This window comes from Furipterus horrens, unplaced genomic scaffold (genome assembly GCF_987537825.1).
Source record: "Furipterus horrens unplaced genomic scaffold, mFurHor1.1.pri manual_scaffold_6, whole genome shotgun sequence".
Lineage (NCBI taxonomy): Eukaryota > Metazoa > Chordata > Mammalia > Chiroptera > Furipteridae > Furipterus > Furipterus horrens.
In genome coordinates, this window is record NW_028327176.1 from 155,140,003 (window position 1) to 155,162,572 (window position 22,570).

Genomic DNA, 22,570 nt, shown 5'->3' on the forward strand with positions numbered 1-22,570 from the left:
ACACCGAATTGACTCAAATTATTTTTGTGTGTTTAGAGATATTTTTAGAAATGCACATGTTACATTGACTTTATTAAGAAAAATTCTTATTTAAAGATATAAATAAGAGAAAAACAGATTCAATGTCAAGGATTTTGAAATAACTAGGACTGAAATATAGATACCTGTTTACTAATAATACAGCCTTTTGTTGGTGTTATTAGAAATACAGGAGACTATTTTGCTTACTCTCAAAATTTCCCTTCTCGTACTTAGTATTCTTGAGCCAGAAAGACCGTGTTCTCAACATTGGAACACAGGTTTGCCACTTAGGAATGAGAATCAGTTTCAAATGGCAAACACAGATGAAACATCAGCACAAGCTAATTAGAGGGCCACTCTTCAGTTCCAAATTTTAAGTGAAAGTAATATTTTCCCACACTACGAGTAGACCTGAGAGTGGCTATGTTCTCCAATGTTCTTAGGACAAATGAATGTACATATATACATGAAGGCCAAGAAAGACATTTTCTCCTTAATATCAAAATAAACAGTTCAGGATTGATTTGGCCACACTTTGTAGATCACTGTTCAGGGTAGAGCAAGGTTAATACCAACTCGCGAAGTTCAGCTTTTTAATCCTATTTGAGCAAGTCATTTTCTCCCTGTTTCTTACACATTAAGCAATAATAATTCAGATTCCAGGCACTAAGCACAATTTTACAAAATCATTTTTAGCTGAACTTATACTTCTCCCCACCCCCCAAAAAAGTTTTGTGGCATATGTAGAAGAAGCCAAAGAGAGAAATAAGGAATGAAGTCAGAGTGGTAATGGTGGAGAGCAGGGATCATAGCAAGGACACTTGGGAGTTAACGCTGAATGGGAGAAGAAGCTGATGGGGAATTTTGAAGAGAGAAGTAATTTTAATTTTTTGGCATTTCGAGAGTCACTCTGCCTGCTGGGTTGAGCATAAACTATATTTATGGCAACAGTCAAATCAGAGAGACCAGTTAGGAAACTATCACACTAAGCCAGATTGAGAGATCAAGATGGGTAGGACCAGATGGTGGAAGGGGCTGGTGAGAGATGGTCGAATTGTGCGTATATGTTGGAGATGGAGGCAAAATAATCAACTAGAAGAGAGTATAAAAGAAAAATGAGAGTGACGGTGATTCCAAGATATTTGGTGTGAGCAACTGAAGGCCTAGTTGCTATTCACAGAGTTGGGGGAGACTTTGCAGGACAGGAGTGAGAGAAATGCAGGAGCTCAGTTTTAAAAGTATTGGAAATGTCTAGAATTTGGAAACTTCATTTTGGATATAACAACATCAAATAGATCAGTGAATATGCATGAATATACATGTCTTAAGTTGAACAAGATGAACAGTAAAGTGGGAGCAGATTGAAAAGAGGAGCAAGATTGAGGACTGGACACTTTAACATTTAGTGGTCAAGGAGAAGGAAAGGAACAAGAAAAACTATCTCGGTTGGTATTAGAGGAGGAAAACTGGTTAGTAAGCTGTCTTGGAGATCAATTAAAGGAAGTATATTTAGGATGGTGGAATTATCAAGTGTCTTAAATAGTATTGATAAGATAACTAAAATAAGGACTAAGAACCGACCAATGGATTTTGTACTGTGGAGTTTCCTTGGTGACCTTTGATAAGAGTGGCTTCCTGGAGTGGTAAAAGTCTAATTGCAGTGTGTTCAGGAGAGAATCAGTCAGCAAAATACAAATTGCAGAAAACTCTACAGGCAAAGGAAATAAGTTTAAAGGAAATAAACAGAGAGCAGAGAAACATGTTAAAGATGCTTATGGGAGAAATCAACAAATTGAAATATATAGATTTTATTTGGATTCACAAACCACAAAGTAAAACCACACACACACACACACACACACACACACACACACAAAACAAACAAACGCTGGATTCAAACAATCAAAGCATTAAAAAAGGTTTATAAGACTATGGGCAGTTTCACACTGACTGGATATTTGATAATATCAGGGTTATTTTATTTTTTTAAGAGTGATCATTATATTTTACTTGTTTATTTGTTAAGATATTTCATGTCTTTTAGAGATACCTACAGAAGAATTTACAGATAGAATTATATGATGTCTAGGATTTGCTTCAAAATAACCCAGTGGTGGAGTAAAGGCAGGGGTAGGAAGAAGGAGAATAAGGATAAAATGAGATTACCATGTGAGTAATTATTAAAGCTGAGTAGTAGTACATGAGGGTAGTGTTTTCTATACCTTTGTAAAAGTTAGAAATTTTCCATAGTAAAAATAAATAAATGAGGGATAGAGAAGAAACAGTCAGGATGCTGAGAACCGGCAACTTTTATAAAGGTTTGCTATACAGGAGAGAAGATTAGTGTGCCAGGGGAAGAGTAGAATTGTTTTTACGAATGTCTATTTCATTTGTTTTCTGATGAGTAGCTTTCCAAGAAAATAGTTCTGAAAAATAATTTAATTCTTTACAACTAGAGTTTAAATCATGATTGTGAACTTAAGAGAAGTCAAAATTTTTATAAGAAATCACTATCTACACATGTACTCAATTTCCATTGAACATACAGAATTTTTAAGAATCAGGCCCATTTTAAACTTGCTAATTATTTTCCAATGGGACCACATCTATTAAAAACATGCTTTCAGAAACCTTCCACTTAATAACATTGATTGAAAATTGTCTTTCAAAGTTATAATCAACAAACATGCCTGAATCAAAAAAAAAAAAAATTGAAGCAAAAAAAATTGTCATGTAATTCATGTAGCTAACTACTTAAAATCAGACTTTCCAATCATTGACCTCTTAATAGAGTTATTATGAAATGTTTTCCTTAATTCTCTGCTGTACTATTTTTTCCCTCCAATATCATTGGCTAAGCTAACAGGTACAAAGTTTTTGTGTTGCAACAACTACTCAGGAATAAAGAGTGAGCAGGTGAGTATCTGTTTCTATGGTTTCTATTTACAATAGAGAACATTCACAGTGACTGTTTCTTTCCTTTGTAATAGAAATTTAAGTATTGCTCTTTCCTGCCTTACTCCTGTCATATTCTCCCTGGTCTTGTCCTCATTCCACCTATTTCCTTTCTTTTCATCAGACTCTTTGTCTCAAAGACCATTACTTCTAAATTCCACTGAACATGATTTCATTTCAGTAATCTATTCTAGATGAAGTATCTGGACAGAAAAGGAATACTCAGTCCATCTGTCTGTTCTTTTTTCGTAAGTTTGTCTGACCAAATACTTTGTTTCTGAGAATAGACTAGCAATTGAAGAAGAAATGACAAAGTTTCCATCTTTGCTTGGACAAAGGCTCTAAGGCTCTTTCCAAGACAAATGCTTGAGTAATAAGGTGAGTTTGTGCCTCCCTTTCAGCAGGTGTTGAGATCCATTACACAAAGTAAGTTCCAGGAATGCAGTGAACTTTGCCAATTCACTTGGATGGCCCTCAGCCAATATGCTGACTTTCGCTGGATCAAACTAAACCATTCATTATTTATACTCCTATTTCTTTACAATAGCACAAATTTATAGCAACCAACACTTGCTAATTATGTCAAATGGATTTTAAAAAACATAGGTTTTAAAAAGAAGGCTAGGTTAATTTTTATCATACAACTCCCAGTACAAAACTAATTCACTAAGTGTGTTCAGTGATTTCTATGACTTACAATAATGCAGTTAGAAAGTTAAAATGTTTTTTTGAAATATTTTATCTCCCCAGAAGTGTTAAAAAAAGATTCCTGGGAGATGTTCTTTTTTTGCATTTGAAGTTACTTTCAAAGTCAAATAATCTGAAAAATATTCCTTTGAAAAGGAAAAAAAGCTAGTATTTTGTCAATTAAATAAGAAGCATAGCTTTACAAGATAAATATCAGGCTACTTATCTGCAAACGTAAATATACACATAAGCTGAATGAAATAAGTGAGCTCTGTCCTAGGAAAAGTCAACAAAATAACTGCAGAATCTTATGTAAACCTTCCTTGATATATATTCAGCTATTAATTCTTTTAACTCCTCAAAAGCAATCCATATTCTACATGTGAACATGCTATCAGAATAAACATTGTTTTCACTATTATTAACATAGTATTTCTTTGACAATTAAATCAGGGAGTAACAAGTCCTCAGGTCTGCCTTAGCGAAGAATGTCAGGCATACCCAAATGTGTCATTACTTTCTGTGTGACACTTTCTAAATGACTGGGAGCCAAGCAAGGCTATGAAGTTCTTCTAATCCCCTACAGAAGTCCTTTGTTTTATCACCTTGCTTATACAACCAATTTCCATTGGCAAATGTGAAAGACTTCTTATATCACTATTAAGTTACTTTAACCCAATTTACCCACCTTGTAGGAGGTCAATTCATTTTTAGGTCCTTGAAGTCACCCCTAGGTACAACAGGTGTGTGTGTTTTGGCAGATTGTTTTCTTTTTACATTATGAATGATAATCAACTGTAAAGCATAATATGTCATTTGTATGGTATAATGAAGGTAAAATGAAGAAAGAAAAGGATTAAATTAGCATTTTATTTTCTTCACTATAGACTTAACTATGAAGCTTGAATTGAAAAGTTGCATCCGGTTATAGTCTCTTTAGAATAAATCCTTATGTAACACGAATCCAAAGGCTCCAGATACATTTTTTTTAATACAGTTACAATCATATAGCTCTAGAATCGTGATCTTCCCTATGTGCCCAAATTTGTCTGACTTATTTCCATTCTTAGCATACTATCCATATCTAGTCTTCCCTCGACTAGAAACCAAGCCGTATTATTATCTGTCTGCTCATCAGTTCCCTTTCTTAATCCCTCTACTTTCTCAGACACTCCAACCTTGTTTTCCTTAAACATTAGCTTTATTTTTCCTTATGGAATCTTCTGTTTGTCTCTTACGTCATTTTTATGTTTGCTAAAATTTATCTGTATTTTTTACCTACATTTTCAACCATTGTGTCCCCTCCTTCCTTGTGTGTTCTTTTCTCATCTCCTATTTGTTTCGCCTCTAATGCACATGGGTCTCACACACAGTTGGGCCCTACTAGGGGCACTTTCCTTCCTACTCTGCAGATCATGAGATATTCAGAATGAACAAACACACATTGACTGAAATCCCAGAAACAAGGAGAAAGGGGAGGAGGTTGTATCTAAGTCTCCAGCAGACAAAAATTTAAGCCTGGTTGAAATTGAAAAGACCTAAAACAAACAAGGTAAGAGGCAAGGAAGAATGTTCCAACCAATGTTAAGAGAATGGAAAGCAAAGTGGGAACAAGGTAAGGGAGTGGCTAGGTAGGTGTTTTTGGCCAATAGTCACTATTGGCCAATAGTCATTAATTGTATTTAACCTTTCATGTTTGGCTTAAAATTAAGTCTCTCAAGCAAGCTCAGAAAGACTATTTTAAAAAGTGATTTTTAATTAGTACACAGATTAAGATATAAACCTTTTTTCTTTATAATTTAAATTTCTGAATCATAAAACATATATATACTAATTATTATGTATGTTTGTGTAATAATAGACCCCAATAAAACTTAACATATGTTCTATAGAATAGTAATAAAAAAAGAGGATTAAAAGAGAGAGAGAGAGAAAGAAGAAAATAAGCCAGGTAAAGTCAAATATATTTATTGTAAACAAGCATTTAACTGAACTCTGAGATTTCTGGCAACCAATAATTAAATATACATACATGATAAGCAATAAAAGCTTATTAACTGCTACAAGGAAGCAAATAAATTTTTCAAGAGGAACAAACAAACTTTGCCTGTGCTAATTTTATAACACAAGTTCTTACACTTTTTAAATATTATTCCTTTAGAATGTCATAAGACCCTTTAACCCCTTATCCTAAAGAAATGCACAAACATATATCACACAGATTTTACATACAATTTCAGAGGGTTCATGGACTGTCTTGGGCCTATTTCTGGAATCACGAGGTGATCATGGTCTACATGAATCATGGTCTACAGGTTAACTATCCCTGTCATTGGAATGTGGGGGAAGGGTAACTTAAAAGTCATAGTGAATAATGACAACAGATATTGCAATGGCTATATCTTTTTATGCCTTTCTTATTTATGTTAAGGATAATATTAAAGGATAATTCAGTGAACATACTTTTGTGAGGAAGGTAGAGTCATAAACTTCATATGTTTGACCTTTTGGCCAGCAAAATTGCTATCCTTTATTTTTCATAATATAAGTGACTTATATTCATATCTTTAAATATTCTATAGAAATATTGAATCTACGATACTCAGATGGGTAAATCAAATAGCTCTGTTTATCATTCCCATATTTTATTTTATTCTTTACTAACATCCATGCCCATTTGGTTTTCCTTATTTGTAGACATTATAAAATAGAATCATATTATATGCAATCTCTTAAAATTTTCTTTTCACTCAACACTATGCTTCCAAATTTATCAGTGCTGTGCATGCATCTCAATCATTTTCACTATTGTATAATATTTTATAGATAAATAAACCACAAGTTACGCATCCCATATTGCTGGACATTTGGATTAATTCCAGTCTTTTGCTATTAGAAATTGAGTTTCTATCAACATTTTCTAGATAAAAGGTTTTACTCTGGTGATTGGACAAGGGAGGAATTTATAGGCCCATTATCAGTAATACTTTAGGTCATGGTTATATGGATATTCCTTAACCATTATACTTTAAAACTTACCTTAATGTTGAAGATATTCTTTTATATTTATCAAACATATTTATTTTTAAAATAATAAGGTTTAAAAAAACCATTGATAAACTAGAATATTTTGTAATATCAAAATTTTTGGAAAATGAATAATTGTGCTTTAAAAGATATCAGGAGGTTTATTAAGCACCAGAATTACAATAAGCAAAAAATAATCTGTTGGGATTTTTTGATCTCCAATAATGATAATGTAACTGTTTTGCTTTTTACCATTTTATTAAGACCTACTAAATCAATAACATGACTTTCTATTTTTATAAACTTCCTTAAGTTAGGCTTTAGATAAGAGATAGCAGAGAGTACAAGTTGATTCAGCATCAAAGCCAGTTTCTGCCTGTTTTCCTATGAACTACTGCATAACACAGATACAAGATAGTGAGTCGATTTTGTACTGTTTTTATCTGAAACAGCGGCATTGTATTCACTGTATTAAAATAGCCTGAAGCTAAACAGAGAAATATCCTATAATTATAGTATACAATAGAAGGCAATCTGGGCTTACTTAACCCACTCCCCATCTGTCCTCTAGGGAAATGCATGTATATACATAACACATTACTAGAATAAGTGGACTTAAATGCATTATTTTTATTTTGTAAAATAGTACTACTATACCATAGAAAATAAGTATTAAAAATGGAAGTGCTATGTATATAATTAAGCATTGAGTATATTTAGGAGTTTTTAAAATGATTCAGTGTTTCCAAGTAAGTTGTGGCCATGGTGACTTCTTAATATACTACCCTATGTCTCTATTCCACAGACAAACTTCTTTAAAAGTTACATATATTTATTGCCTCTATTTTAAGATCTAGAACCTAGCTCAATTTTCCCACATGAATGACCCCAAAATCTGGGAGTATAGTACCCAAGAAAAAAATATTTTCCTAACAATTTTGGGAAGGCCAGACTGTGCTAAAGATGACCCTTCAGCCTATTCTCACTCTGCCCCAACTTCTAAATAGCAAATAACCAAACCCATCTGAGAATGTTGAAAAACTACCCATCTTGATGCCCTGGAGAGGATGAAACCTTCTATAAACCCCAACCAAACAAACAGTCCTTTGGACCTCATGCTCTGCTCGGAGATGGAGACAGCTGGGTTCCGCTGCCTCTTTTGATTTTGTTTTCCCTCAGCTCTGTTCTCAGGATGAACAAGCTCCATGTGTAGAGCCCTATCATACAACACTCTTTCTATGGCTCACCTCAGCCTAAAACTCCCAGTACAGAGTCCTAAACAGAATACAAAGTCCCCCATTGTAACTCTCTCTCTTTACTGCATGCCATCATCCATAGTCACTCTTTGACACTGTTTTTTTGTGTCACCAGTCGTCGTCGTCGGCAGCCGTCCGTCTCGAGAAACGATGGTGTAGCTTCTTAAGAGTCTATCTGCACCGCCGAGAATGGTTGTGCAGTCCGACTCGGGAGTGACACGGTATCTGTTTCCTCCCGTGTTGAATCGACATCTTGCGATGACGCTGGAGTGTCCTCTCCAGTGAAGCTGAAGCTACAGAGCCTGGGCAGGGTGATATGGAGGGTCTGCTGTTGCCCATGCAGCAGACCCCCCCTCTCTTCGCAGCTGAAGGATCCAAGGGAAAGACGGAGTCAATACAGCTTGGCTTCAGGTGCGCCGCAGGAGTTGCCGGTGTTGACTACAATGTCAAACCGCCTTAGGGACTCCGGCTCCGGATTTTCTGTCGGGGTTTACTCCCTTAGCCTTTCCCCTGAAGAGGTATGCCGCAAGGCAGCGGAGGTTTTTTTGGAATCAGAGTTTTCCTTCTCTGTGTGTCACCAGTAATCTTCCAGCAAATCTAATGGTCTTTACCTCTTCCTCATTCTCTGATCCTTCTTTAGCATTTGACCCAAAACCTGTTTCTTGACATTCTATCTTCTTATTTTGAAAAAAAATATTGTTTTTTTTCTACTTTTATGACTTCCTCACTGTTTCTTCAGTATCTCTTCTTCTTCCTGGTATTAATTAGGTTTTGCTTCATAACAACTCCTTTGCTAATTCATGAATCTAAAAGTGAGCAATTTGGGATGGGCTCTGCTGATCTTAACTGGGCTTGATTATGAGTCTCTGGTCAGTTGGTGGGTCAGCTGGTGAGTCAGCCGGGACAAACAGGGCCTCCCCTGTTTTACATAGTCTTTATCCTCCAAGAGATTTGCTTGGTTTTTCACATGGTAGTTGCATAACTTCAAGAGCAAGAAGAAAGCTAGGCCCAACATGCAAGGATTTTCAATCTCTGTTTTTGTCACGTTTGCTATTGTCCCATTAGCCAAAGCAAGTTATTTGGCCAGACTGAGAGTTTGTATGGAGGAAACTACCAAAGAGCATGGATGGAGGGAGGTGTGAACAAATAGGGCCATTACTGTATACAATCTACACAATGCACTTCATCATCTAAACTATGGGCATTTCTAAGGAGTTGATCTTTGGCCCCTTCTCCTGTTTCTTAGACTCTTGCTTTATTGTCTTATAATCCTTGTGAAATTATATTACTCTGTGGTTCTTACATTCCCAGAACATCTATAAACACTTATATGTAAATGTATTCAAAAAATAATCTTTATAAAATAGACTTGTCTCTTTGCCTCACTTTTTGTATTTCTAAATTTCTCCTAGACATACATCTTCATCACTGGTGCTTCAAATTCAACATGCCAAAAAGCAAATGTATTGTCTTTCTTTCTAGTCAACCATATGCCCCCAATAAAAGTTACTTTATAAAACGTATATTTCTCTTAATATTTTAACATGTCTCAAGTCACATTTTTTTAGATTATTTATTTGTTTGTTTGTTTGCTTATTTATTTTATTTTTAGAGAGAAGGGAAAGGAGAAAGAGAGGGAGAGAAACATCACTGTGTGGTTGCCTCTCACTCGTGCCCCCAACTGGGGACCTGACGTGCAACCTAGTCACGTGCCTTGACTGGGAATCAAACCAGCAACATTTGGCTCGCAGGCCAACGTTCAATCCACTGAGCCACAGCAGCCAGGGCCAAGTCACATTTTTTTAATCCTTCTTCTTTCTCTTCTTCTACATCTAATTTGTAGTTTTGCCTCTATTATTTACCAGATAAAAATACTCTTGGATTTATTTAAATTTGAGTTTAGATTTTTTATCCTAAAAATAGTAATAAGAAAACTTTTTTTGCAGGGCTATTATAAAAATTAAATTAGGTCATGTATATACTTTTATGTGCTTAGCACATTGAAGGTACTTAAAAATGTTGATTTTTCCCTTCCCCTAAGTCTTCCTGATTTTCATTCATGACATTGTTCCAACCCCTACACTTCTTTTTTTTACTTTTTTTAAAACAGTGCCACAAGTTGAAATTAAACCCTTATAACCTCATGCCAAGGACCTTTGAAACAACCTCCCTATCTCTGCCTAGTTTCTCACTTCCCCAATTCATTCCTACATTACCACAGCCTTTTCAAAGCCTTGATTTCCATTTTTTCCTATCAGACAAAATCCAAATTCTTTAATCTGGAACACAAGGTCTTTTCTACCTCTCTTTTCAGATTTATTTCTCCTTGCTATCTCTATGAATGCTTCAACTAAACCATACAACTTACCAGTCCTTGAACATACTTTTACTTTCTTTCCTCCATATTCAACAACTTGTACTGAATTGTTCCGTCAATAAGCACCGAGTAAAACTGAGTAAGACACTGTTTCCACAATAGGCAATTTACTATCTCACGAGGAAATTGATGGTCTTACCTCCTGAAATTATAAATTCTCTGGAGCAGAAACACATCTTAAATAGTTTTCTAGGCATGATACGGAAAACACAAGTATCCTTCCCTCAAAAACTTTAGAGTCCTATATGGAAGAAAGAAATTTTACAACTAGTCATTATATGATAAAAGTACGGGTTCTGGAGGCAGGCTTGAAGCAAGCAACTCTCAGTCTCATCATTTATTAGCTGTGTAGCCTTGAGCAGTTTAGTTAAACTCTTCTAGCTTCAGTCTCCTCATCTGTAAATGGAAGTAATAAAGGTATTTTTTTCATAAGGTTGTAATATACAAGATAATGCAAGTGGAGTTATTTGTGTGGTGAGTAGTACCATGGTGAGCCCTCAAAAAAATCAGTTATTATTAACTAGTGCTCTACTCACAAGAAATACAAAATCATAAGGACAAATTATGAAGTTTAGAAAAGCTTTGTGAAAACAGGTTATGTGAGCTGAACCCTAAAAATAAGGTGTGATTTCCCCAAACCAGGACTGATCTCTTCTACCTTTGCATACATACATCCATATTTTGTTTTTTATCCTTTACCCATTAAACAATTTTTTTCCAACTGCATGCACCACTCTTATAACATTTATCAGCATCTGTCTTATGTTAGATGAAAAAGAGAAAAGCAGCACCTGACATCCAGGAATTGGCCTGCCACTTATGACTAGGCCTTGCTGTTCTCCTGTTGAAGATAAACAATATCACAGAACATCAACATCAGACAAGGCCACCTTGTGACTGTGATGGATCAGATCGCTCTTAATCATGTCTGAAAACCCATAATAACAACCACAAAAATTTCCAAACATTCACTTAGCTTGGTTAATACAAGTAAGTGCTGTTTCTTTACCAATTACAGCTTAATCTGAAATGAAAACATCAAGTCATACATTTATTTATTATGACTTTCTCACAACAATCCATCTAGAGTAAAGCCTTGGTTCTTAAACTCCCCAAAATCATACACCTCAAATATTTTAATGCACCTTTCTAACCCAGTCTTACTGAGATGGTCCACTGTTGTCCATGGGGCATGTTCTCCTTCCCTGCAGTGAATAATAAACCACAACAGTGGATTCCTGGTGGTCTTTGGCTGAAGGTCATTGACATACATTCTTTGTATTAGTCTTACCTCCAGAGGTTGTAAAATTCTCTAGTGAAGAAGCATTGTTTTATTCATTTTGGTATCTCTCACAATACAAAAACCAGTGCTTTTAATAAAGTAAATATATGCAAAAAGTTTATTGAATGAATATGCAAATCATATAAATTCTATCTTCTTCAATGACTAGAAATGCTGAAAAGATTTTGAGAAAATGGGCTGAGTCTTACTTCACAGAAATGGCACAGGCATCCTCCAGAGATGAGTTCCTGGCAGTGACTTTGCAAGTGAAACAATTCTTGGGTTTACAGGATTATTTATGTCCCTCCTGTAATAGGGATCCTGTTGTGTTATACTTAGTAATATTCAGAATGGCAAAAAGATACAGTGAGCTCAGAATAGCATTAGAGTGACTTTAAATCTATCAACAATATTGGTCTTTCATGGGAACCATATGGAATTCTTCTGAAGCAACCAAACCATGCTGACAATGTGATAGGCAACATTTGTGTAATGGAAATATTTATTTTGCTATAAGATTCTAAATGCCTTTCAAATCAAACATTAATATAAAGTTCAAGAGTTCTTAGTAATTTCATTTCTTGAATTGCAAAAGTTCTTAATAATAATACTTCTTGAACTGTATTCTTCTAACTTTAAAAAGGCACAGTATTGATTAAACAAATCCCTAATTGAAAAATCCAGCCTGAATTTAAAGGCATTATAAAATATGCTGTATGAATAAAAAATAAGAAATAAAAACATCGAAGAATCTAAAACCAAATTAATTCAATTTTTAAATATGAGAAAATCTAACTGAAAACCTTTGTAGAAAATCAATGACATGATGACAAAAAAAATCTTACACAAGAGATACTCTATTATAGCATTTGAAATGAGCTAAATAGGCAAGAAGGCGGGAAATACAGATCACATGACCTACATTTGCATCTATGCATTTTAGCAAAATTCTTCTGTTACATCAATCTTCAGAGAAATATCCACATAAACTAATTCTAAAGTTGCAGGCTTTGGGAAAATAGCCATAAGGAGGTCATTCAAGCTGCTATTAATCTGCATAACTACTTTCCCCAGTAAAACCAGCCCAACCATTCCGGTGCTAAGAAGTACTATAAAACCGCATTAAACATGGGAGTCAGAGGATACTGCAGAAAAATTAGCAGCTAATTAGTAAGAAAAGTAGGATAAAGAACAATAATTATTTTGTTAGGTAATATTTTAGAATGTAATGGTGAAAAAATCTATTCATATTTAGTAAAATAGTCAAATTTTCAGCATGCACAAACTGAAAATTATATTATATACATAATAATGTGAAATTATGTATATTGAGCACAAAAACTGAATTTACAAGTCTGGCCCACAGCATCATTTTGTAAGTAGGGTTTTGGTTTTCTGTTCATTTAAAACCTCAGGCCAATAATTTCTTTACTCTAAATATAAACATAGTTTAATAAGTATAAATGTGATTTTTAGATAACACTGCAATGAGATTCACAATCTGCTCTTGGCTTAATATTCATTCCATGTAACAAAGAATATTCCAATCTGCCTGTGACCCCTAACTTTTTTCCTCTGGGGTGGAGTAGAGTCACTAATTTCTGGGATCCTGGGTTATGCTATTATAATTATCAGTTTAACCAAAAATTGAGGCATGAACAATTCACTGAGAAAAGAATGCAAAACAGCCTGCGCCTTTAATGAGGAAACTCAGTAGATCTTCCTGGTAGGGAAAAAAGCAACTCAGAGAGGAACAGCTGAAGAAAAAAGATGGCTCTGTCAGCTGCTCTTTAAAATACCTGAGATTTTTAGATAAGCAATCATTAATTTAATTATTCATTTACCCAATCAATATTTATGAGTCCTGATTATGTGTAGGCAGTACACTACACTTTGGGGCTTGAGGCAATGAGTGGCTTCCCTTCCTACCTACCTCATTCTGAGCTTATAGTCTTGCAGAAAATAAATTAGCAATAATGACAAAGGAGGTAAAAGGCCCTAAGCAGAAGCACCTAACGAAGTCTAGAATGTCAGGAAAGGCTGCAGGGAGAGAAGAACAAACAAGATGAGACTTAATGGATGCATGAGAGCTGGTCAGGAAAAGAAGAGAAAGGCAGGCAGGAGAATGCCAGCCCATGTGAAGCCCAAGACCACAAGTAAGGGAGAGAACAGAAGAAAGGCTGAAAGATGCTCAACGTGTGAGCGGAGGCTAGAGTAGGAGTGTATGATCCAAGTAGACAGAAATAAATAAGGAGCTGCCCAACTAAATAATAAATAAAATTTATTAAGCCCTCACTATGTGTCAGTTTTTCTACGGTGTACTCTCTCTGTACAATAATCTCATTTATGTCACATAATGATCCTATGAAATAGGTGTTATTTTTATTTCTATTTTACAGATAAGAAACTGAGGCAGAAAGGTCTAATAATATACTTAAAGTCACACAGCTAAATCATGACAAAGCCAGATTCATAAAGGGCAACCTGCATTATATTTCAAGTAAAACTCTATGCTACTAATATTTGAAACTAGTTAAAATATCCACCAGAAAAACCCAAAGATTACTCTGATTTTTAGTTCTCATATTGATTCTCACTGTGGTATTGGCAGTCAGAAAATCGGAAGAGAATTTCCTGAGTTGATAAGCAGACAGATTTGAGGGAAAGTGGGTTTTTTTGTTTGTTTGTTTGTTTGTTTGTTTTTTAGGAGCCTCAAGACCTACTGAACAGGACATAATAATTGCTTAATAAAAATTAGAACTTTTGCCTACTTTGACAATACCTTTTTCACTTCATTGCTTCTCAAAGGTATTTTGAGATCCATGTAATCAAGTTTTACTGCTGTTAATTAACTATTTTAAACTACTATTAATTACACTTAACAGTTTAACTGTGATTTTCATGCAGTTCAATTGGTTTCTTTTTCCTCATTTCTTTGACTTGGTCATCATCATTATAAAATTTATTTTAATTTAGCAGTTATTATCATTTTCTTTAAAATGGTAAAATTTATACAAAAATTCATTACATAGAAAAGTAAGATAAACACAATTATATTAATGTAAACATAGTATAGTTATAAGAACACATAAAATCATATAATATTATGCCTGAGATGTAATTTATTATAAATTAATTATTTTAGCAACATATTTATCATTGTTATTTTTATATCAAAGGATAAGGCAAGAAGAATCCATCATAATTCTATAGGTAATAAAGTTTTCTAATTAATCTCTTGGCAAGTAAATATTTTTGTTGAGCTAAATTATTTGTCCTAAAAGTCTTATGGATTTATCCAAAACATTTAATCTGATGAACAATCATATGTATTCATATAATGTATTTTACTTGCATATGTAAGCCTATTTTTTACTTGGTTTCTAAAATTATGGTGTTTATGTATACTTTGTTTTAGAGGGAAGAAACTGAAAATGCATTATTTTTGTTTTCCACATATATACATTTACTCTTCCTTGAAAACTAGCACAAAGAAAAAGAAAGAAATGATCTGGATAAAGAACAATTTTGGAACTGCTTGTCCATAGGCAATTTTCTAGTGATTTAAACTACTCAAAGTAGATATGTCAGAATAGTTTGTGAATATTCTGATTCATTTTTAAACCATTGTTCCTCTACCTTTAATTTAAGATTCAAAGCTGGCTTCATATCCCAGCTGAGAAAGAAATCTACTGACATCTAGGTTGAAAATAACCAGGAACACTGCATACAACTTGTATTGAATAACTATTAAATTCGGCAATATATAAATCACCAAATAATGAAGCTGCAGTTCCACTTTATAATGGTGGAACTTTATTTCTCCATGCCGCTTTTGTCAAGCTAAACAATGGCAACAAAGTTAAAACAGATAAAATCTTGAAAAAAAACTCTGGTCTGACACATTAAAGAGGAGGACATTAGGAAAATATACCCTAAAGAAGATGGAAAGAAATCCCATTACTTTATACATTATAAAAATGTAACACTTTTATCCCTTAGGCGTAAATTACCAAACAAAATTGCAAATTATAAACATATATTCTCATTTTCTTTTTCAAGGCAGCCCATAAAATGGTGAATAGGAAAGGAATTGGAAATAATCTACCTTTACAGGGCAACAGGAGGAGAAAAACCTTTCCAATGAATGCTTCTGATCTTAGTCCACCATAGCATAAATATGTGTGGACAGCATTTTTAAACAATTAGGCAAACAAATTTATAGACTCTTTGTATATCAGTGATGCTAGGAGTAAATTATACAATTGTTGATTATTTTGCTTTTTATCAATATGTTGCATTACTTGAACTTTGAACAATAAAAGCAATGGAATTTAAAGCCATTGCTCTTGGCTCATTGATTGATATGTGTAATTTATTTCTCATTATTTTCTAGGGGAACTTTAACTATTATCTCTAAAAACAATATGAATAAAAAAAAATTTTTTTTAAAGGAAAGAGTGTTCTGAGTAATCAGACCATAAGAGTAAGATTTTTGAGGGATTCCATGTTGAAGATGTGGAAGAAGAATGCTCATCTGTGAAAGAATCTTGGAATTCAAATTAAAGATAAGATAAATATAATCATGCATTGTATAGACAAAATAAGTCATTAAGAATGGGTTTATTCAATTACTAGTAAGGAGATTGAATCAGTATCAAAAATCTTGCAACAAAGAAAAGCCTAGGACTAGATAGCTTCACTAGTTACTTACCAAGCATTTAAAGAAAAAATAACACCATAGCAAAAATTTTCCCTCACCCTCCTCCCCCAAAAAAATTAAAGAGGAGGAAACACTCCCAAACTCATTTCACAAGGCCAGCATTATCCTCATACCAAAACCAGAACAAGACATTACTAGGGGAAAAAACACTAATATATCAGGCCAATATCCCTGATGAATACAGATGTAAAAATTCTCAATAAAATTCTAGCAAACCAAAATAAGCAATACACTAAAAGAATTATATGTCAGACATGATCAAGTGGGATTTATTCTTGGGGTGCAAGGATGGTTCAACATATGCAAATCAGTCAATGTGACACATCACATTAAGAGAATGAAAGAAAAGAATTATATGATCATCTCAGTAGATACAGAAAAGCATTTGACAAAATTCAACATCCATTTATTATAAAAATTCAACAAATTAGGCATAGAGGGAACATACCTCAACACCTTAAAGACCATATATGACAAGCTCACTACTGAGGTCATTCTCAATGGTGCAAGGTTGAAAGCTTTTCCTCTAAGATCAAGAGCAAGGCAAGGGTGCTCACGCTCATTACTCTTATTCAACGTAGTACTAGAAGTATAGTTAGAGCAATCAAGCTACAAAAAATAAATAAATAAAAGGTATCAGCATTAGAAAGAAAGAAATAAAAATTGTATCTATTTGCAGGTGACACTATCTCATTTAGAGAAAATCTTGAAGATGCAACCAAAAACCTGTTAGATCAAATGAATGAATTCAATAAAAATGCAAAATAAAAAAATTAACATACAAAAATCAGTATACAATAACAAGGTATTTCTCAAAAAGAAATAACTACTCAATAGATCTTATGTAAAATAGCATCAAAAACAATAAAATACCTAGAATAAATTTAACTAAGAAGGTGAAAGATCTCAATTCTGACAACCACAAGACATTGATGAAAGAAATCGAAAAAGACATAAATGGAAAGTTATTCTGTATCCAAAGGTGTTTTTTACCAAAGTAGAAAAACATTCCTGAAATGTATATGGAACCAGAAAAGACATTAAATAGCCAAAGAATTCCTGAGAATGAAGAACAAAGCAAAAGGCATCACATGTCTTGATTTCAAGCTATTCTATAAAGCTGTAATCATCAAAATACTATGGGACTGGCATACAAACAGAAAAATAGACCAATGGAACAGAATCAAGAGCCCAGAAATAAACCCAAGACTACATTGTTAACTAATAGATGACAAGAAGCCAAGAATACTCACTGAAGAAAAGGCAGCCTTTTCAATAAATGACATTGGAATAATTAGATATTCACATGTAAAAAAAAGAATGAAACTGGACCCATATATTACTCCACTCACAAAAATTAATTCAAAATGAATTAAAGACTTAAATGTAAAACTTGAAACCATGAAACTCCTGGAATAAAATATAGGAATAAAGCTTTTTGACATGGGTTTTGGTAATGATTTTTTGGATTTGACACCTAAAGCACAAGCAACAAAATTAGAAATAAACAAATGGGAACTACATCAAACTAATAAGCTTTCGCACAGAAAGAAAAATCTTCAACAAAGTGAAAAGACAACCCACAGAATGATGAAAAATATTTGCAAACCATATATCTGATAAGGGGTTAATATCCAAGCTGTATAAAGAACTCATACAACTCAGTAAAAATAATAATAATAATAACACAATTAAAAAGTGGGCAAAGGACCTGACTCCTAAGATATATTAGAAACCACCAGGCTCATGAAAAGATGCTCAACATGACTAGTAATTAGGGAAATGCAAGGTGAATCCACAATGAGATATCACTTCATGCCTGCTAGAACAGCCATCACCAAAAAGACAAAAAATAACCAGAGATAGAGAAATGTGGTCAAAGGTAAAAACTTCCAATTATAAGATAAATAAGTATTAAGAAAGTAATGTACAACATAATGACTAAAGCTAACACTGCTATATGATATATAGGAAGGTAATTAAGAGAGTAAATACTATGACTACTCATCACAAGAAGAAGTTTTTATTTCCTTTTTTTCTTTTTTCTTTATTTTCTTTATATTGTATCTATATGAGAAGTTGGATGTTAACTGAACCTCTTCTGCTATGCATTTCACAATCTATGTAAATCAAACCATCATGCAGTATACCTTATATTTATATAGAGATGTATGTCAATTATTTCTCAATAAAACTGGAAAATAAATAAATGATAACATTTCTGGTCCTGGGGAATAGAGCTTAGAGAAAGAAGTGGGGAAGAGTAAGTTTATTCAATTGCTTAATACAAGATATTCAGAAAAGGTAAAGCATTTATAGGTGGAATAATAATCAAGTATTAAATAGGTTTACCTTTCAGCAATAGTCTAGTTCCCTATTTGGCACCTCTATTTCCTAGTATTAAAAACAAACAAACACATCAAACACTACCACCTTCAACTGTTGGCCCTGGCTCCAATAACTCCAGGCATATTTGCACTGTTTTCTTATTCATGCAAGTCAAGAAGAAAGACACAAACATATGAATACTGTTATGCACTGCATTAAACTAGTCTAGTTAGGAATTAGATGACAACTTTCATCATTTTCCCATTGCCTCTCATCACATACATGTGAATATAAGCAATAATCATTACTTAATGCTATATATTGAGTTCATTGTAAAATAAACTACATTAACTTTTACAGCATTCATAAGAAAAAAAATGAAGAAAAAGTTTGTAAAAACTCACTAAAGACATATGAAAGGAAGTCGTTTTTGTATAATTTCCAAGTATTAAGGCACTCTGTGGGCTACTTGGGCACCCTCACTCAGAAGACTATTAAGTTAAAATCACTTCTACTTGAAATGGAGTGGAATTCTAGAGGCTACAGCTACCTGCACTAAAAGTAATGAAACAGTTTAGCCACTTGATGGCAAGAACCCTCATTAGTAACCTGGGTTCACAGGCAAAGGCCATAGTGAACACTTAGAAGAAACAAGTGGCCTGTTCTGACCTGGAGACAGAGTAGCAGCAACTTGTGGGGATCAAGCTTTTATTCCAGTGGATGTGAAGATCCCAAGGGAAGCCCCGTACAGAGATCTAGGACAGCAATGACATGTGGGAACACTGCTGAGAGCTAATTCCAAGAGGAAACGTCAGGAGTTACGTGTAGAGAGAGGAAGTATTCTTGGCTACACACAGCCCCTGAGAATTAAAAAATAGCCACGATGTTTTTGCTTTTTTCTGTTTGCGAAGAAGAATCTAAATAAGTAAAGACACTGTACTTGCACCTCAGAATATTATCATTTTTGAATCGCTTGTCTTGTTTCAGTACATGCTTTCTTCAAGTTTGTCAAGTATGAATGTAGCTGAATTACTACATATGAAACATCAGATAATCCAGAGACTTTACAGATGAGGAAGTGGAGGCCCTAAGCAGTTAAATGAATTGAATATATTTAAAAGTCATAGATTACGAATTCAAGGCACTAGTATTCATATAATAGTGTTTATTCTAATGATATATGTTACATTAAGGATAAAATATACATAATACCATTCCTTACATGGATATCATAGTAGTGAAAACATAAATATGCATAAGTAAGCACTCAATAAACACTATTTCCTATAGATTATCACAGAAAATAAATGGTCATGTAGGTGATATCCTCATTTGAGAACTGATCAATTCTACTCATCAGAAGTCTCTATTTTAATTCAGCTCTATTTAGGCCTAAAATAAAACCCTTCCCAACATTTACAGGCTCTTAGTGTTGCAGAGAATTTCAAAAATCACCATAAGCCCTTTTGTACTTGGATTTGAGTTCAGAAAGCAGCAACAACACTTCATGGCTCTTCCCTACCATTTTCTTCCCTGGGACAATAAGGGATACTACAGTTCACATAAGAAGAAAAATATGAGAAAATGAATGAATCCCCAATGGTTCCTCTACTAAGGATCTATTCTATAAATGAGTTCTGAGAGACATTCCAGTCTTGGGTTTCAATGGAACCAGGCAGAAACGAGGTTAGGGCCAATAAGAGACCCCTCTTGCTTCTTAACCCATCAGACCCCAAGTTTCCATTGTCAAGACCATGTTTTATCTACTTTATATTCAATCACCACTACCATAACTTTTCCTTTCCCCACTCACCTTGCCACTACTATGTCTAGCGCTTGCATGGATGCATGGACAGACAGACTGAAGGATGGATAAATGAATAAATACATAAAATTTTTCTCTTTGGGTACACTATAATTCGTAACTTTTATTCAAATATCAGGGTAAAGTCTTTATCTCCTCCTCTGGGGAAATATTGTCATTATTTTCTTGTTAAAACTTATTGAATAGCCCTGGTTGGTGTGGCTCAGTGGATTGAGTACCAGTCTGCAAACCAAAAGGACACCGGTTGATTCCTGGTAAGGCTCCTCTCCCTCCCATTCTCCCCACTTCCCCTCTCCCTAAAAATAAATAAACCAATCTTTAAAAAAGATTTTGTGTAGCTGGAAATTTTTTAACCAAAAAGATATCATAATTTGGGTAATCTAACTTTATATCCAAGACTCAAAGAAAAATGTCGTCATGGAAAGATAGTGAAAAATTAACATCTTCTAAATGTTACTTTCTATGTCAGTTAGACCTGTCTGTGTCTATCAGAATGGAAAGGGAGTAAGATTAAAGTTAGGGCTGGAGTAGATGCTTTAAATGTTAAGAGAGAGAGAGAGAGACTTTAAATTTGAAAGTGTGGCTTAAGGAAGATCTATGATATATCTGCAAGTGAAATGTAGTTCTGTTGCTAAAATGAGGCATGACTTATAGCCAAAGAAAAGGCAGAATATGAAATGCACCATCTGTGGATGTTGGTGAGGATGCACCCAGAGCCTGTGAGTACCCATAGTGAAATAGAAGTCGTATCCACAAGAATAACCTGCCCAGTTCACTCTCACTTAGCAGGGGTAGGCGTGTTTCAAACAGAAGGTTCTTGCCAGTACTTCCTCATAGTTTCTAGACAGCTTTTTGGAACATAGGGAGCTGCAGATAAGTAAGAAGGAAAACTCATTACCCACCCTCAGACAGTCAAGAAATAAAGTGTGGGTTTGTACTACTCACGGCTCTGCCTGTAGGCTCTTGTCCTCAGCCACATAGTTAGAAGGAATATATCCCTGAAGCTGCTGGCCGGAGCCGTCTCCCCTTTTCTCCAAGTGCCTGGCCAACCACCAGCCCTCCTGGGAAGTGTCCAGGACTTGGAGCTTATCGCCTGCATGGAAGCTCAGGTCCTCTGCAGTCCGAGCCTGGTAATCAAACAGGGCCACAAAGTAGCGGCCCTGTGACCAGGGAGCACCAGGGGAGCAGGGGCCCCCTGCGTTCTCATTCACCACCTGTTTGTCTGTCTCCTGGACAAAGCAAGGGAGATAGGACTTCAAGTACACCCAGAGCCTCAGGCAGATGTTGCCCATGCTGCCCTGGTAGAGAGGAAGGGAGAGGGACTTCTCCCTCTCCCCTTTGTTTCTGCAGATTCACTTTCTCTTCCTCCACCAGGCAGCTTCGAAATCAGCACCAATTCGCCAGGCTTCGGAGAGTGTGCAAAGCCCCGTCCTCCAGCAGCGGGCAGACTGGCTGCTTGGAGAGACTCACCGGCTTGCTTCCTGTGGCTGTGGGTGCTGTCCCAGAGCAAAGCGGAGTGGGAGCTGGGCAGCTGCTCAGTGGCGAGATGCCTCTTCTTCTTGTTTGCTTAGGAATCCCATAACGAAAACAAAATTAAGAGGGTTTTATTTAGACAAACATCTGCGAACAGAAAAGAGTCACCTTGCCTTTTGTCCAGAGAAAAAGTTAACAAGACAGATGTTAACTCCAGGTAAGATCTCCACCTCTGCCTTTGCCAGGAGCTCTCTCCTGCTTCAGGTCTGTCTGTGTAGTTTGACCAGCCCTGACCCCCAGTGCTCTTTCCTTATTGCTAATGAGTAACCAACCAGCCGGACTACTGCCTTTAACATCCTGAGCTATGAAGAGACTCTAATAATTTCTCCTTACTTCCTGGTTTCTTTTTCTCTGTGATCTAAAATGAGATTCCCGCCCTCTTTACCTCTCCCTTCTCCAACAACCTAGAGAGACCAGCGCCCTCATCAGGGAGCCAGACTCAAAGCAGCTGCCAAAATCCCTACTCCTGGACAAACAGGCAGCCCAGGAAGCTTTTTGTCTTATCATATTCCCACCACAGAAATTCCCAACCGCCACCCACTCCCAAAGATGAGAA

General features: G+C 35.1%; 1 protein-coding gene across 1 annotated transcript in view; it reads right to left on the minus strand.

Moving 5' to 3' along the window:
* FRK (fyn related Src family tyrosine kinase) overlaps positions 1-22,254 on the minus strand; it is a 100,669-nt gene extending 78,415 nt beyond the window's left edge. The window contains exon 1 of the mRNA XM_090279774.1: positions 21,427-22,254. Within this exon, the coding sequence (XP_090135900.1) occupies positions 21,427-21,773 (347 nt within the window). The 5' untranslated portion in view covers positions 21,774-22,254. The remainder of the gene's footprint in view (positions 1-21,426) is intronic.
* Between the last annotated feature and the right edge of the window lie 316 nt (positions 22,255-22,570).